The sequence below is a fragment of the Gorilla gorilla genome, chromosome 17, assembly GCF_029281585.2.
Source record: "Gorilla gorilla gorilla isolate KB3781 chromosome 17, NHGRI_mGorGor1-v2.1_pri, whole genome shotgun sequence".
NCBI classification, from domain to species: domain Eukaryota; kingdom Metazoa; phylum Chordata; class Mammalia; order Primates; family Hominidae; genus Gorilla; species Gorilla gorilla.
Genome location: NC_073241.2, coordinates 37902386 through 37920473, shown reverse-complemented (window position 1 = coordinate 37920473; position 18088 = coordinate 37902386). Strand labels below are relative to the sequence as shown.

General features: G+C 42.8%; 1 protein-coding gene across 2 annotated transcripts in view; it reads right to left on the bottom strand.

Moving 5' to 3' along the window:
• The window catches only part of AFG3L2 (AFG3 like matrix AAA peptidase subunit 2), a 48313-nt gene that overhangs the window by 17889 nt on the left and 12336 nt on the right, over positions 1 to 18088 (bottom strand). For both annotated transcript variants that reach the window (XM_055368428.1, XM_055368429.1), the window contains exons 6-13: positions 16753 to 16827; positions 12898 to 13022; positions 11645 to 11918; positions 9672 to 9809; positions 5983 to 6136; positions 4282 to 4389; positions 4061 to 4186; positions 1249 to 1359 (exon numbers count right to left, since the gene is read on the bottom strand). In XM_055368428.1, the coding sequence (XP_055224403.1) occupies positions 1249 to 1359; positions 4061 to 4186; positions 4282 to 4389; positions 5983 to 6136; positions 9672 to 9809; positions 11645 to 11918; positions 12898 to 13022; positions 16753 to 16827 (1111 nt within the window). The remainder of the gene's footprint in view (positions 1 to 1248; positions 1360 to 4060; positions 4187 to 4281; positions 4390 to 5982; positions 6137 to 9671; positions 9810 to 11644; positions 11919 to 12897; positions 13023 to 16752; positions 16828 to 18088) is intronic.

Sequence of the window (18088 nt, the reverse complement as noted above, 5' to 3'; positions counted from 1 at the left end):
CTCGGAAGGCTGTTTATTTGAACCCTGGAGGTGGAGGTTGCAGTGAGCCGAGACTGTGCCACTGCACCCCAGCCTGGGTGACAGAATGAGACTCTGTCTCAAAAAACAAAAAAACAAAACAACAACAACAAAAAACCCACCTTAATTCAACACTGGCCATAGGACAAAATTTTAAAAGCCTTTGAGCTTAACATTCAAGACTTTCCAAAACTGACCAGTTTACTCTCCCTCAACACAGGGTAGACTGCCTCAAGTCCATCTGCCAGGCCACTTCCACGTCACACCCCAGTTTTATCCTGAGCCTGGGGCACACCCCTCCTCTTCCGTGGAACTCTGCCTGGTGCAGGGCTTCCCCCTCCTTTGAATGCCCAAGTTCTTGAATTGCTACTTGCCTTTAGGGATTAAATCAGAAGCCCTATGGAATGCTAAGAAAACGCACTATGTGCGCTCCCCCTATGCTGACTGAGGAAGCACTTCCAGCTCTACGCCTGTTACAGTTATTTTATTTTATTTTATTTATTATTATTATTATTTTTTTTTTTTTGAGACAGAGACTCACTCTGCTGCCCAGGCTGGAATGCAGTGGCACGATCTCGGCTCACCATAACCTCTGCCTCCCGGGTTCAAGCGATTCTCCTGCCTCAGCCTCCCAAGTAGCTGAGACTTCAAGTACGAGCCACCATGCCTGGCTAATCTTTGTATTTTTAGTAGAGATGGGGTTTCACTATGTTAGCCAGGCTGGTCTCAAACTCCTGAACTTATGATCTGCCCGCCTCGGCCTCCCAAAGTGCTGGGATTACAGGCGTGAGCCACCGCACCCGGCTGTTACAGATATTTTACACCCATCACCTGTATCTAGCACAGAGCACCTCTAACTCATGTGATGAAACTTTTGTAAACAGGAAGGTTGTGAGCTTTTTAACAAACTTGATTGGTATAGTTCATGGGTAGACACCTCGCTGCTGGCTGCCTGTGCAAGCAAAGCATTCGTGAGCTGCCATCTCAAACTCACCCAGCACCATGGACCTCCATGCAGAGGGCAGGTGGCAGGGGACGGTGGCAGGAAGAAGGAGGAGAGGGAGGAGAGGCATGGGAGGGGCCATGACACCAAGAGAGCACAAGTGTGGCGGGCCCCAGGGCTGAGTGGATACACTTTCTTTGCTTCTAGTTCTTGCCCAAACGGAGAAATCCTTAGCCTCAAATTCATTTTATCAGCCTTTCCACTTGAGTTATGTTCAGTTTCCTTACCACCAATCACTCGCTCAATTGCCTGTTCAAAGTGTTTCTGATTTATGGAATCTGACAGATGCCTTGCAGCAATCAACGCAGCTTCATTACAGACATTAGCAACATCAGCACCTAAAAAATGAACACAGAACAGCTTACCCACCGAAATACGCCCAAACTGATCAGTCACACGATATGGACAGCCAAATCCATAGTTAATTTTTAAATCAGCAGTACAATGAATAAAGGTTTTGTGTAAATATAATTCTGTTTTGACTCATGATAACCCTAAGCTATTCCAGCGTTTAATGTAAGCCTGGTATAATTCTGGCCCTCTGAACTAAGATGAAAGTATTAGTAGTCAATAGATAATTACAGGCAACTATTTACCTTAATAGACAATATAGCTCACATAATAGCAAACTAAGACAGCACCTAAAAATGCTCATTTAAATAACTTAGTTCTATCACCTGTGTTGGAAAAATGGCTTGCATAGATATTAGGTGAAGTACTGATGTATGATGAGAAATCTAATTTTTATAATCACCTAGTACATTCAGTGAAACAACTAAATTTAAATATAGCTAAAAGCTTGTCAAATGCTTTTTACATCCATCTCTTTAAATTAACTTTTCAGTTAAGTATATGGTAGCATAAATAAGCTATAGCATACCATCTGTGTTAAATAAACAAATATTAAAACATTATAAATTTCAAAGTCCAAAGACAAGTAAAAAGTTAGGACCCCTGGAACAAGATGATCATCTTCTGACCACACTATTGTATATAATCTTTTCATACTTCTCAAACTGTTCTTTTTTTATTTCATTTTGCATTCAGAAGGAGAGAAATAGGGAATGGGAAAGGATCATATTTTACATTAAAAAATTATTGGAATAAGCACATGAAAAGATGCTCAACATCACTAGTCATTAGAGAAGTGCAAATCAAAACAACAGTGAGATGCCAAATCACACCAGCTAGGATGGCTATAATAAAAAAAGACAGTGACGAGTGCTGGCAAGGATGTGGAGAAACTGGGATCCTCACACATTACTGGTGGGAATGTAAAATGGCACAGGTAATTAAAACAACCTGGCAGTTCCTCTAAAAGTTAGAGTTACCATATCACCCAGCAATTCCACTCCTAGGTATATACCAAGAGAAACACTATGACCACAAAAAATCTGTACACCGATGTTCATGGCAGCATTATTCATAATAGCCAAAAAGTGGAAACAGCCCAAATGGCCATCAACTGATGGGTGGATCAACAAGATGTGGAATAGCCAAACAATGGCACATTTACTTGGCCACAAAAAGGAATGAAGTTCTGATGCCTGCCACAATTTGAATCAATCTTGTTCATTATGTTAAGTGAACATAAACCAGGCACAAAAGACCACGTTTTTATTTTTATTTTTTTGAGATGGAGTTTCGCTCTTGTCACCCAGGCTGGAGTGCAATGGCGTGATCTCAGCTCACTGCAACCTCCACCTCCCAGGTTCAAGCGATTCTCCTGCTTCAGCCTCCCGAGTAGCTGGGATTACAGCACCCCCACCACCACGCTCGGCAATTTTTGTATTTTTGGTAGAGACAGGGTTTCACCTCATTGGCCAGGCTGGTCTTGAACTCCTGACGTCAGGTGATCCACCTGCCTCGGTATCCCAAAGTGCTAGGATTACAGGTGTGAGCCACCGTACCTGGCCAAAACCACGTTTTTATATAATATGTACAGAATAAAAAAACCTAGAGAGACAGAAAGTTTGATTGTCTTGAGATGGAATCTCGCTCTCTCATCTGGGCTGGAGTGCAGTGGGGTGATTTAGGCTCACTGCAACCTCACCTCCTGGGTTCAAGCCATTCTCCTGCCTCAGCCTCCCGAACAGCTGGGATTACAGGCATGCACCACCATGCCCGGCTAATTTCTGTATTTTTAGTAGAGACAGGGTTTTGCCATGTTAGCCAGGCTGGTCTCGAACTCCTGACCTCAGGTGATCCACCTGCCTCAGACTCCCAAAGTGCTGGTATTACAGGTGTGAGCCACCGTGCCCAGCCCAAAATGTTTTAAAATTATAGTGATGGTTGTACAACCCTGTAAATATACTAGAAACCATTAATTGTACACTTTATACAGGTGATTTTTAGTTAACTTTATTTCAATAGAGCTTTTAAAAAAACGCTTAGGAATAATTCCTACAATATTTATAGAAAACAATGATACATTGTCAAGAATTTGTCACAAAATACTCCAGAGGAAGCAGAAAGAGAAGAGGGTATAGATAAAAGTAAGGTTAGATGTGAATTAGTAATTTGTTCCTGAAACTAGGTGATAGGTACAGATGGGTTCATTACACCGTTTCCTCAAAATCTGTGTATGTTTGAAATTTCCCATAATAACAAAGTAAAAATAGTTGGGCACAGTGGCTCATGCCTATAATCCCAGCACTTTGGGAGGCCAAGGCAGGAGGATCACTTACAGCCAGGAGTTTCGGGCCAGCCTGTGCAACATAATAAGTAAGACCCTGTCTCCACAAAATCAAAAATTAGCTGGGCATGGTGGTACATGCCTGTAGTCCCAGCTACAAACAAGGCTGAGGCAGGAAGATCACTCGAACCCAGAAGGTTGAGGCTACAGTGAGCTATGATTACACCACTCAGTCCATCCCGTGCAATTAAGCGAGACCCTGTCTCAAAAAAAATAAAAATGAGAATATAAACTTAGGAAGCCCACAGTAAAGAAGTGAAAAGGTAAGAAAGTAAACCGGTACCTGGTAACTGTTACTGATTTTAATATGCTTCTAAATAGGGTCCTCGTTATTTTCCACTCACCTGAAAACCCTGGAGTTAAAGATGCCAGTTTTCTTGCCAATTTATCCTTCTCCAGGGTACTGTCCAGTTTTAGCGGTCGGAGATGAACTTTGAAAATAGAAGCTCTTCCTTTTATGTCTGGTGGTCCTTTAGAAATCATTTTTAAGGAAAAGAAAATTATATTGAAACAGTCACACCTATACTCATGAGCACTGGACCTGCCCCAGCAAACATCATCTCACCAATAAAGATCTGCCTGTCGAAACGCCCCGGCCTAAGCAGCGCGGGGTCCAGGATATCTGGTCGATTGGTGCCGGCCAAAATGACGACATTTGTTGTTGTATTAAAACCTGAAAGATAACAAAAATGCAAACACTATTAAATGACAAGAGGCAGAAAGCAACAGTGCACCATCAGGAACATATGAGCACTGCAAATTCATAGCTACAGTAAACACATTTTCTATTCATTATCTAGTGTTTTTTGTTTTTTTTTTTTTTTGAGACGGAGTTTCACTCCTGTTGTCCAGGCAGGAGTGCAATGGCGTGATCTCAGCTCACCACAACCTCCGTTTCCCAGGTTCAAGCAATTCTCCTGCCTCAGCCTCCCGAGTAGCTGGGATTACAGGCATGCCCCACCACACCTGGCTAATTTTTGTATTTTTAGTAAAGATAGGGTTTCTCCATGTTGGTCAGGCTGGTCTCGAACACCTGACCTCAGGTGATCCACCTGCCTGGGCCTCCCAAAGTGCTGGGATTACAGGCGTGAACCACCGCCCCTGGCCTATCCAGTGTTTTTTAAGTTACAAACTTGAATTATTTTTTTACTATTCAGCTTGTCCTTGAAAATAATCATATATTAGACTTAAAAGTTTTACGAGTAAATTTCCTAAAGACAAATGACCAAATATTTAAATTTAACTAGAAATTTAACAGATAATGTCAATTTTAAAAATGTCTTAAAATCAGATTAAATTGGCAAAGGATGCGTCTGACACCCTGGGCCACAGGAAAACCAACTGCCTATCTGAAGGCAGAGATCAACCTCTACCTCCCACCTCTTCTCCACACTCAAATGGCTCAGTGTTACTGCCCATTTCTCAATGTAAATGCCATGGTCCCAGGCCCTTCACCCTCAGGACCCTGGCACGGCAGGAGCTCCCGGGTGAATTTCCCTCAGATGTGGTGCTCCAATGTGAACGCAACAGGGGCTGACCATCGCAGGACGGAGGAGGATTTCTACCTCCTTATTCTGCCCCTATGCCTGGCTTCATCATTGAAGCCAGTTCAGTACTGGCACTGTGCTTCCCCTTTCTGCACAAACAACCAAGCATCCACATTTTTATCTTCCAGCAGGAAGAACACATGACATCCTGAGAAGTGGCTTTCCTAAATGAAATAAAAGCTGGCTAGCATGGAAAGACTGCTACTCTCTTAGTAAAAAAGTATTCAAAATTTGCTAAATTCACACTTGGTTAGGCTTAGATTTTCCTTATGCTTCAGAGATGGTGATGATTTAGAGAATGAGATGGTAATTCTTTTGTGACTCATTTCACCAATTCTTCTCTTATTCAAACACCAGACACAAACAGCATGTTAACGCCGATATTAAGTTATGCAGGCTGCCAGGAAAAAATATTTTGCTATTATTTGTATTAGTATAAAAGGGCCTTTTAAAAGAGCTGTTTGTTTTAGGGAATGGTTTTTTTTGTTTGTGATACTCAATATTGGAATAAGGACTCTCATTTTGGGGACATGAAAGGCATAAGAAAGTGCAGCTTAAACTCAGGAGACTGAGGCAGGAGGATCGCTTGAACCCAGGGGTCAGAGGATGCAGTGAGCCGAAATCACACCACTCACTCCAGCCTGGACGACAGAGTCAGACTCCATCTCAAAAAAAAAACCAAAAGTGCAGTTAAAGATACAAAAGCCTTGACCACTCACCATCCATCTCCACCAGCAGCTGGTTGAGTGTGTTCTCCTGCTCACTCTGCCCTCCAAAGTTGCCTCTTCCTCTCTTCCTTCCCACCGCATCGATTTCATCGATGAAGAGGATGCAAGGGGCATTCTTCCGAGCAAGGGCAAATAAGTCTCGGACCTTGGCAAAAACAGAAAGAGAGTCACCTGACCAGAGAATATTATGTATTCTCTCAATAAGAAATGAAATAAATCGGCCGGGCACAGTGGCTCATGCCTGTAATCCCAGCACTTTGGGAGGCCGAGGCTGGTGGATCACCTGAGGTCAGGAGTTCGAGACCAGCCTGACCAACATGGAGAAACCCCATCTCTACTAAAAATACAAAATTAGGCAGGCATGGTGGTGCGTGCCTGTGATCCCAGCTACTCAGGAGGCTGAGGCAGGAGAATCGCTTGAACCTGGGAGGCAGAGGTTGCAGTGAGCTGAGACTGAGCCATTGCATTCCTGCCTGGGCAACAAGAGCGAAATTCTGTCTCAAAAAAAAAAAAAAAAAAAGAAAAGAAATGAAATAAATCTTCAGCTTCCCGTCTCATGTGCAGACAATCTTTTTGTGATACACACTGTAAGGTACATTTTTTAAAAGAGTTACAAGTAGCAAAGAAGCAGCAAATGAGGAGTAACCTGGGTAACCGACTTAAGGTGAGCAAATCTTTCTCAGATCCCATAAATTACTGTATATGTAATAAACACTGATAATATCTGCTATTTTTGTAACATCAACAAATTAACATTACATATATACCTAAACAAAGACAACACAGTAGAGCTGTAAACTTTACATTCAGTTGAAAAGTTCAGACTTCTCTAGAGTTCACATTTCATGCCTAACACAGTTATTAACAGGCTGAGGCTACTAAGGAGTCTATGCAATCACACATATACAGTGAAGCTAAAGACCATCCAAGCCCATCAGCTCATCCCCAAAGAGGGGGTGACAGCCTTCGTCTGCCACCCACCCCACCACAGACCATCCTGATAGCACATACCCTCAGACAAACCTGCAGTCAGGAGGAGGAGGAAGAGCCACTCAGCGCCTCACCATCAGTCACCTGCCCCTTCAAGGAGCATCAGAGACAACTCTCCACCTGCCCACTCCCCTCCCCCCCCTACTTCACTGGACAGAAGTCCAGGTCTTCCTGCCTGGATTTCTGGATGTTCATTCCTACACTGCTCTGAACACATCCCCTAAAATAACTGGTATCCTTCTCCAGCCTCCCCTCTGAATTCCAGATCTGTGACCTACAGACCCACACCTTCATAGTACATCCATCCCATCCCGGCATGAACAGGAACTCAGCCATTCCAGCAAGCCTTAAGCAGGAGTCTGCATCTTCCCCTACAGGCTAACTGGAGCTGGGGTCCACCTCACACCCCACTGCTGCTGCCAAAATAACTGCTGGAAAAGCCCCTGCTTGCTGAGGCTCAGGCCTCGTGGCAGGCACTCCACCCCACTGTGCCATGGGTCTCCCCCAGGCTGACTGCCACTAGGCATGATGTCCTCAGTGATTTCCATCCATGTGGCTCTCGGTCTCTCAGTTCCCTGACCACCCCTTCATTCACCTTTTACTTCACTTTGACAAGACCAGCACTGCCAAGGTTGCCTTTTAAACCACCATCTTCAAGTCATCTACTCTCTGAGCACCCCCTCCTATCATCTGGACCCACACACACACTCAGGTGTCTCACGCCAACTCTTTACCACTTCTCAGCTCTGCAACCCACCAGGCCCACCCTTCCCCACCACCCCCCACAGCTCCTCTCCTGTCTTCAATTTCCCCCCATCCACTTTATATCTCATGGCCCATCATCATTAACACCCAACTCCCCCTCATTCCCTATTTTTCTATGACTTATCTGCACAACAGCAGCAAAGTGTGAAATAGATGTGAAGGTGAGGCCGGACAAGGTGGCTCATGCCTGTAATCCCAGCACTTTAGGAGGGCAAGGCAGGGGGTGCATCACCTGAAGTGAGGAGTTCAATACCAGCCTGGCCAACATAGTGAAACCCCATCTCTACTAAAAATACAAAAATTAGCTGGGCATGGTGGTGGGCGCCTGCAATCCCAGCTACTAGGGAGGCTGAGGCAGAATCACTTGAACCCGGGAGGCAGAGGTTATGCCACTGCACTCCAGCCTGGGCGACAGAGCAAGACTCCATCTCAAAAAAAATAAAAAAAAAAAAGAACTCTTACAATTCAACAACCAAAAAAACCCAATTAAAAAATGAGCAAAGGATATGAATAGACAACTCTCCAAGGAAGATATACAAATATACAAATGGCCAATAAGCATATACAAGATGTTCAACATCACTCCTCATCATGGAAATGCAAATCAAAACCACGAGATACTACATCACACCCACTAAGGTGGCTATCATCAAAGTGTTAGTAAGGGCGGGGAAACATCAGAACCCCTTACACATTGCTGGTAGGGATGGAAAATGGGCAAGTAGTTTGGAAAACAGTCTGGTGGTTCCTTAAAATGTTAAACATGGAGTTACTATTTGAAAACATTATGTTAAGTGACAGAAATCAGGCATAAAAAAACCACATATTGTATAATTTCATTTACATAGAATGTCTGTACTAGGAAATTCCTTTGGGTAGTTTGCTTAGGACTCCCGATTTACATATTTTTTTTTTTTTTGAGACGAGTCTCACTCTGTCACCCAGGCTGGAGTGCAGTGGCGTGATCTCAGCTCACTGCAAGCTCCGCCTCCCAGGTTCACGCCATTCTCCTGCCTCAGCCTCCCAAGTAGCTGGGACTAGAGGCGCCCGCCACCACGCACGGCTAATTTTGGTTTTGTATTTTTAGTAGAGATGGTATTTCACCATGTTAGCCAGAATGGTCTTGATCTCCAGACCTCCTGATCCGCCTGCCTCGGCCTCCCAAAGTGCTGGGATTACAAGTGTGAGCCACCACGCCCGGCCACGATTTCTTCTTGATGTAATGGAAATGTTGTAAAACTGATTGTGGTGATGGTTGCACAAATCTGTGAATTACTAAAAGCTACTGAATTGTATACTTTACAGGGATCAATTGTTTGGTATGTCAATTATATCTCAATAAATGTTGTCACCAAAAAAAAAAAAAAAAACCACAAATAAAGCAAAATTTTTTTTTTTTTTGAGACAGCGTCTCACTCTGTTGCCCAGGCTGGAATGCAGTGGTGTGATCTTGGTTCACTGCAACTTCTGCCGCCTGGGTTCAAGAGATTCTCCTGCCTCAGCCTCCGAAATAGCTGGGATTATAGGCATGCACGACCATGCCTGGCTAATTTTTCTATTTTTAGTAGAGACAGGGTTTCGCCATGTTAGCCAGGCTGGTCTCGAACTCCTGACTTCAAGCGTTCCACCCACTTCAGCCTTCCAAAGTGCTGGAATTACAGGCATGAGCCACCGCGCCCAGCTGTCAATTCTTTAAATTGGTCTACTATAGGTAGCAGACTGCAGTCCTAGCTGGTGCGAGGGAAGGTGGGGTGGAAGTCACAGGCCTTGCTGAAGTCTTAGGCCTGGAGGAGAGCTCAGGCCAGGGACTGGTGAGAGGTCATTCTAGCACTCTAGGGGGAAGGGCCATCTCTAGCAAGTGCCCCCATCTGTGGTGAAGTGGTGGGTGTAAGGAAGCTGTACCATCCGAACAGAATGAGACTCACTCTAGCAGGGCCCACACCAACGAACATCTCCAAAAACTCAGATCCACTAACGGTGATGAAGGGGACATTGGCTTCTCCGGCTGTGGCCTTAGCTAGCAGCGTCTTCCCAGTGCCTGGAGGACCAGTGAGAATGGCACCCTTCAGATATGAAAAAAGAAATTACATTTAATGAGAATTCCAGAAAAGTAAATTGTGTATCCGCAAATAATTACAAGATATAACTCTGTCTCTAAATCTTATTGATATATATTAAATATTACTTAAACATCTGAGCTATGGTAGAACATTTTTATATTAGTAAGAATAAAAAGATTATCAAAAATAATTTTGTTTCAAAAAATTTGGTAAGAACGTGAAATTTAAAATATTTCCTTTTTTTCCTAGGGCTGATTTTTAGACCTTTAGTCTAACAGTATGTAAAGGGTGACTTAGGCTAGGAATATACTAATAAATCTGCTAAGGTTTACTTAAATAATTTAAGAAGACACCAACACCACACTCCTGATTTATGTAATTCTTTTACTCTTTACAAGTAAAATTGATTTTTGAGCTCAAATAATTAATAAACCCAACTTCTGACTTCTACTTTCATGTACAAATCAGTACATTTTTAGCATGGTTGGACGTGCAACTTAAAACCTAACTGTGAATTTGTTTTTATTTCCACTGACTACCCACAAACAGTATCCTCTCTTATTTATAGACATACTACCACACTACCATATCCAAATACTGTGAGGAGGTAGATAATATGGTCAAATGATATTTTTTCTAGGCTTTGTAATAAAACCTTAAGGTATTTTTAAAATTTTGCTTATTTTCTTCTTTAAAAGTTTCACAAATGAAGTAGAAATCTAACGACCAATGATAAACTTAACTACAAAGAAAGACGTGTTTGCTCAAACAATACACTTTTTTTTTTTGAGACAGAGTTTCACTCTTGTCCAGGCTGGAGTGTAATGGCACGATCTCGGCTCACTGCAACCTCCACCTCCCAGGTTGAAGCGATTCTCCTGCCTCAGCCTCTTGAGCAGCTGGGATTACAGGTGCACACCACCATGCCCAGCTAGTTTTTTGTATTTTTAGTAGAGACAGGGATTCACCATGTTGGCCAGGCTGGTCTCGAACTCCTGACCTCAGGTGATCCACCCACCTCAGCCTCCCAAAGTGCTGGGATTACAGGAGTGAGCCACTGCGCCTGGCCCTACACAACTATTATATTAAGTTGTAGAGACAGCTAGGTGTAATGCAAATGGGTACTAAGTTATAAATTCATAAAATATGAATTTTATCTATAGAAGTAAGACATAAAAATCAAGGAAATAATTATTATCTTTCAAATGATTCCTTTAAAGTAAAATTTATTCATGGACTTTTAAAAGAATTATACCTTTTTATTCATTTACTTAATAGCTGATCCATTTCACAAATATGAAGTTAATGTTCCACGCCTAGCCCTAGGGGCACCAGGCCCTGTAGAGTACAGCCCACCACTAGCACAGTGGGCAAGAGCATATTTGCTGGAAAGGGGAAGGTGATGGTGAGTGCTGTGTCCTCTCCACTGGATCCTGTGCCGTGAACCTCAGCGCCAGCACAGGTGTCCTGTCCACATACATCCCTCGAAGGGACACTGGGTGACAGCAGAGTGTGACATTGTCAGTGAGCTACAGCGGGCCTACAGTTGCTGAGAGATAGGGCATCTAAATCAGATTGGAGGGAGAGGGAAGACAAATCAAGAAAATCTTCCAAGAGGAGGTAACACAGATATTTTCAGGAATACATACACTATACAAGACACATGCACACAGAACTGACCCAAAACGATCCTCGAGTTGGGCAGAGGCTAGCCTAGTAAGCTGAGAAAGAGGAAGGACAGAAGAACAGCTATCTATAATAAGTAATCAAACTTCACAGAATTATAACTTCAGAGATCAAGAAACACTTCGAAAAGTTAATCTAAAAGTTCATTTTACCTTTGGGATTTTTGCTCCTAGGTCTTGATACTGCTTTGGGTTTTTCAAGAAATTCACAAATTCCATGATCTCTAGCTTGGCCTCCTCACAGCCAGCCACATCTTTGAACTTCACATCAATTTCATCCTTTAAGACCTTGGCAGTGGTTTCTCCGACACTGAAGAGTCCGCCCATCCCTCGGCCTGTCCGGCCAATGCCAGCAGGCCCTCTTCTGATGGTGTAGAGCAAGAAGGCGATGATGAGCACCGTAGGCAGCATGCTCAGCAGAAAAGAGCTGGGGACACACAGTGCAACACGGGTTAGGACTGGCTGCTCACCTCCAGCTTTCGCATGTGGTGCAAGATATCAATATAAATATATACAGCTACACCAAGGTATACCTTCTGCACTTAATACAAAGGAAGGTAACTTGCAAGTGTTCTTCAAAGGCAACAGAATTCCCAAATAAGCTCCATGGCAACCAACTCTTTGAAATAAATGGAGCATCTGCCCAGACTTTAAGTGGGGTTACTAACATGGTCTTATTAAAGACAACCCCCAAAGAAGAAGTTCTGATGAGAGAAGAATCACCTAAAAATCCTGGAAAACTGTGAAATATAAACATACATGACAGTTCAAAGATGGGAATGGCACTCTTTGATACAAAGGGGTTCTTTATGCTAAAATCCTATCAAAGGTCAATGCATTGAATGTTAATACCCTAAACCACTGCTTAATCAAGATAAGTATAAATGTGTACGAAAGGAATGAATCAAAAATAAAAATAAAAATAAAGATAAAAAGCCAGGTGTGGTGGCTCACAACTGTAATCCCAGCACTTTGGGAGGCTGAGGCAGGTGGATTACCTGAAATCAGGAGTTCGAGACCAGCCTGGCCAACATGGTGAATCCCTGCCTCTACTAGAAATACAAAAATTAGCTGGGCATGGTGGTGGAAGCCTATAATCCCAGCTACTCTGGAGACTGAGGCAGGAGAATCGCGTGAAATGGGGTGGGGACAAAGGTTGCAGTGAGTCAAGATCATACGACTGCACTCCAGCCTGGGTGACAGAGCGAAACTCCATCTCAAAAAAAAAAAAGAAAATGAATGAGTCATGCAAAAACTAGTGAGTTACTAATAGTTTTTTTAAAATCTGGCCAAACTGAGAAAGGCCTGTTTGAGAATATAATGTGTAGCCCTGCACCCAGGGACAGAACACAGTGAACCACAGGCAGCACAGTCAACAGTCTACAAAATATTATCTTTGAGATTACCCATCACTTTCAGCAATGTAGACAACAGGCACCCGATTTTCTCCTTCTATGCCCAATTCCTGCTGTAAAGTTTCCAGATTCCGTTCAAAGGTGTCCACACTGCCAATATTAAACCAAACGTATTGCTATAAAAACAAAAAAACAAATATCCTAAGAATGTAGTGAAACTAAAAGGTTCAATTCACTAAACGGTTACACTTTTTAAGAATTTTCCAGAAATACTGAAAATTTATAAATTAAAGAAAAAACAATAATAAAAGACTGGCTTTAATAATGTGGTGATTAAATGTCACTCATTGAGAACACTTGGCAATTCTTGGCAAATAAGCATTTCTTTAGCAGCAATATCTCAGTGGCTCTAAAATTATAAACTCAAAAAACAGAATGAAAAACCTATTTGAAAACGTAATCCTTTTTAAAATAAATACGCATTATTTCCCTCTTCCTCTATTTCCTAGGTATTTTAGCTCCCTATTCCCAAATTTAAAACTACTGTGAAACAGGGATAAGAGCTAAAGTTTACTGGGCATGTACTAAGTACCAGGCATTGTTCTGGGCCCTTTAGATGCATTAGTTCATTCAATCCTGAGGACCATCCTAAGAAGCAGGTGCCATCACTGGGGGTGATGTTCAAAATCCGAACACCGCACCCCCACTGTGCAACTGGAACAGATGTGCCCTGCTGTGCCAGACACTCCCTCTTTATTCTCTAGAGCTGCAGAGACCCAGAGGGCCCAGCACAGGGACACCTCAGGGGCCAGGTCAAGGCTATTCTACCAACCAGCACATAATTATTTCCTATTGTACTCGTGTCTACTGACTGAATATGAGCCCTGACTCCTGTTCCCATTCTACAGATGACAAAACTTGCTCATGGTCACACACGAAATAAGAGGCTAGGATCTGAACCCAGACAGTCTGGCTCCTGAACCAGTGTCCTAACCACAATGTCACACTGCCTTTACACAACCATGAGGACACTGATTTTAACAGCTCACATTTATGGAGTTTACTAGCTAGAAGACCCCATTTCAAGCACTGTGCACGTATTAGCTCCATTTTATAGTACAAAAAAACTTTGTTTCTCCTCTAACCTGCAATCATCTTTTTTTAAAAAAGTATTTTTTAAATCAAAACAGTAAGTCTATGATATAAATATCATTAGAGAGGCTGGGCACAGTGGCCAGTAATCCCAGCACTTTGGGAAGCCCAGGTGGCAGATCACCTGAGGTGAGAAGTTTGAGACCAGCCTGGCCACCATGGTCTCAAACTGTCTCTACTAAAACTACAAAAATTAGCTAGGCATGGTGGCACCCACCTATAGGCCCAGCTACTTGGGAGGCATGAACCTGGGAGGCACAGGTTGCAGTGAGCCAAGACTGTGCCACTGCATTCCAGTCTGGGCAACAGAGTGAGACTCCATTTCAAAACAAAAAACAAGGCCGGGTGCAGTGGCTCACGCCTGTAATTCCAACATTCTGGGAGGCCAAGGCAGGTGGATCACAAGGTCAGGAGTTCAAGACGAGCCTGGTCAAGATGGTGAAACCCCATCTCTACTAAAAATACAAAAAATTAGCCAGGCATGGTGGCAGGCACCTGCAATCCCAGCTACTTGGGAGGCTGAGGCAGAGAACTTCTTGAACCTGGGAGGCGGAAGTTGCAGTGAGCCAAGATCGCGCCACTGCACTCCAGCTTGGGCGACAAAGTCAGACTCCGTCTCAAAAAACAAACAAAAAAACAAAACCTCATAGAGAGCAACAAGTCATCGCATATCCTTCCAACCAGTGTTACTGAGTGAGGAACATTACTTTGGTATTTCTCTCCAAGTATCTAAAAATAAAAGATGAAGAGTAAGTTTTATATTATATAACAACATAACAGTATTTGGTAAATTATTCACCAACAAAGATACAAAATTCACAAGGTTACAAAGCCCCAAAACCTGCCCAGAATAGATTAACCACAGAGGATGGAACATTCCCCAACTCAGCCCCTGCTATCAACTGGGCAATGGGCCAAACGCCTGGCTCCCATCACAGAAGCAGTGTGAACCCAGGACCAGCAGCATAGTGCCACCCAGCAGCATGTTAGAAATGCAGATTCTCAGAACACAATCTAAATAAGAACCTCTGCAGGGATGGGGTCCCAGGACTCAAGTTTTAATAGCTTTCTAGACAATTTTTATGCACACTAAAATTTGAAAACCACGACTGACTCACCCTATCTCATTTAAGCATTAAGCCCTTCTCTACTGTCACAGAGAAGGTAAGCCATCTACTAGTCAAGAGTAGAACTGATGTAAGGCTAAAGGCTGTGTGTGTGCAGCACTGCACAGTGATTAATACTGCTGCTCCATTCACAGCAAGACACTGAAAATCTGTTTCTGAAAGCTCACAACAAGAAGTCTTTAGTAAGCAGGTAATATACATTTGCTGTAAAAACTTGGGATATGCACATACAGAAAGCAAAGACATCCATAACCCCAACATTCAGACACAAACAACATCAGCATTTCAGGCCTGTCCCTCAAGACTGTATAATGCCACCTTTACAATCTTGAAATACAATTTTGAAAAGAAATCAATATAAACCTTAACTGTAATATAAAAGAGAAATACAAAGAAAGCACTTTATATACAGTGGTATGAATTTCAACACATAAATGCTTGTGCATGCCAACACTGGAAAACAAGTTCCCGCCAATGTCAAAATCACCCCTAGGGATGGCACTGCCCCCAAGGACAACTGCTCAGCTGGAAACAGAACAGGGAACAAGGATTCCCTGTTAACCCTGTGCCTGGCATGGGCCACTGGGCTATTTCTCATTTTTTGCTACGTATAGACAATGTGTGAGAGGACGTCCTTGCAGAGACATCCCACACACATCCCTACTTTCTCCCTAGGCTTCCCTCCTAGAAGCAGAGGGATGGGTGTGCGTGTGCTTCCCACAGTGCTGGAACACACGTTGCCTACCGGCCTCATGAGAAAGTGCCAACTTAATTCCCAGCACTAAAGTCTGAGGATAAAGCACGGTTATTAATAGGCATTACATCATTAGGTAGAGGGAATGGGAAATCAAGACAATTAAAATACCTTCCCAAACACAGGGCAACACCAGAGCCCTATGACTTTACAGACATTCTGCTATTTGCTGACATGCTATTAAACAGAGAGATATGGTCACCATCACTTCTAGTTGTCCTTAAATGTTGCCCTGTCCAGGCGGGATGGCTAGAAAATGGTTAAACACAATTATCCTAAGGGAGCCTGGCAAGTCCTGGGAGCCTCAGCTTCACCTCTCTCCCCTCCCCTCCAGAATTCCCTCAATGCATTCAGCTTGCTCTGGGGTCTCTGGAAGTATACTACAGACTGGTTGGAGAGGAAATACAAATTATTTTTAAAATAGGAAATCAAATGGAAATTAAAACAATATAATATCACAAAATGGTTGGGAGATGGTGGGGATGCTTTTAAACTAATTTGATAAAAGCTGTCTCAAAACATAGGCAATTGAGATTTTAATTTTTTTTCCTAATCAAATAACTACTTCTCAGTCTTGAAAAGTCACAGACTATTCTGGAATACTGAAAACTGGGATTTCACTCACTGTCTTCTAAATGTAGTCAAAATGATTATCAGAAACAAAACAAAACAATGACCCAATCCCTATATCAATAATCCATACACAACATTCCCATTTCCACTGATGTTAGTAAGATCACACCTGCCACACTGCCCAGTTCTGATATATCTGGTGTGTATAACTCCCAGAGTATGAGGCAGGTTTTCCTTTCAGCTTTAAATCTGAAAAAGTTAATTTACAACTAATTCACATCAATTAATAAAATGATTTACCCCATCAACAGGAGTTTTTCCTGGTGTAAAGGTCACTCGAACAAAACGCTTGTTGACGACTTCCAATCTGTCTACCTAGAATTTTAAAAATAAATTCACACATAAATTCACAGAAAATACTTGAGATACTCTTTTAACCTCATTTAAAATGCATATGATGTTTCAGCCATACAAGGAAAGAATAAAGAATCAGATAAAGATGCCCCCATGTTCCCCCCTATAATTCTGCGGAAGCTCCCAGGCACATCCCCTCCCAAAGGGGGCTATGCTCTCATTTAGGGGCTGCATTGCCCAAACCACATCCTTACACTTGCACTACACATGAAGGTAACCCTACACGATATGCACATTCCCTTCTGCCTGTTTTTAACTTTAAAAATGGTCTTGTTTTATATATAAGTATTCTTCTACAACTTTCTTTTTCCCTCCAACATTGCATTTGTGAGGTTTATGCAAGCTGACACTTCCGTGCTGCAGGGTATGCCATGCTATGACCACACCCAAGGTACTGATCCATCCTCCTGTTAACAGACAGCTAGGCTGTTACACATTTCTCACAAGCAATGCTGTTACGAACATTCCCATATCTACCTTTGTGGGCACATCTTAAAAAACTTCTCCAGGAAACACACCTGTAGACAGACACACTAAGGCTGTGTTGCAGGGTATATGTACCTTCGACTTTACTAGATATTGACAAATTGCTCTCCAAAATGGCTCCCCAATTCACACTGCCATGAGCAAAACATTATTATTGCTCTATAGGATATAGCCTATCGCTCTATAGGACATACCAACATTTGGTAGTATAAGACTTTTTAATTTTTGTCACTCTATAAATATAAAATAGTTTAAGCTTTTTTTTAAATTGAATCACCTAATTATATAGGATCCTTTTTTTATTTGTTTTTAGACAGGATTTCACTCAGGCTGGAGTGCAGTGGTGCAATCATAGCTCACTGCAGCCTCAACTTCTCTGGGCACAAGAGATCCTCCCACCTCAATGGCCACCACAAATGGCCAATTTTTTTACATTTCTTTGTAGAGATGGGGTCTCCCTACATTCCCCAGGCTGGTCTCGAACTCCTAGATTCAAGTGATCCTCCCACCTCAGCCTCCCAAAGTGCACAGATTACAGGTGTGAGCCACCATGGCCAGCCTACATAGGATTCTTAGTAACACTGTTAAACACCACATCCCAAGGACTGTAACTGGTTTAGGAGCATGAGCACTCTGGGATGTGCTTATTTCTAACTGCTTGCTCTGTCAGCAAGTCTGGAAGGCAAGAATGACAAACAAAAAGCAAAGGAGCTCCACAGCAATCCCAGAGGGGCTG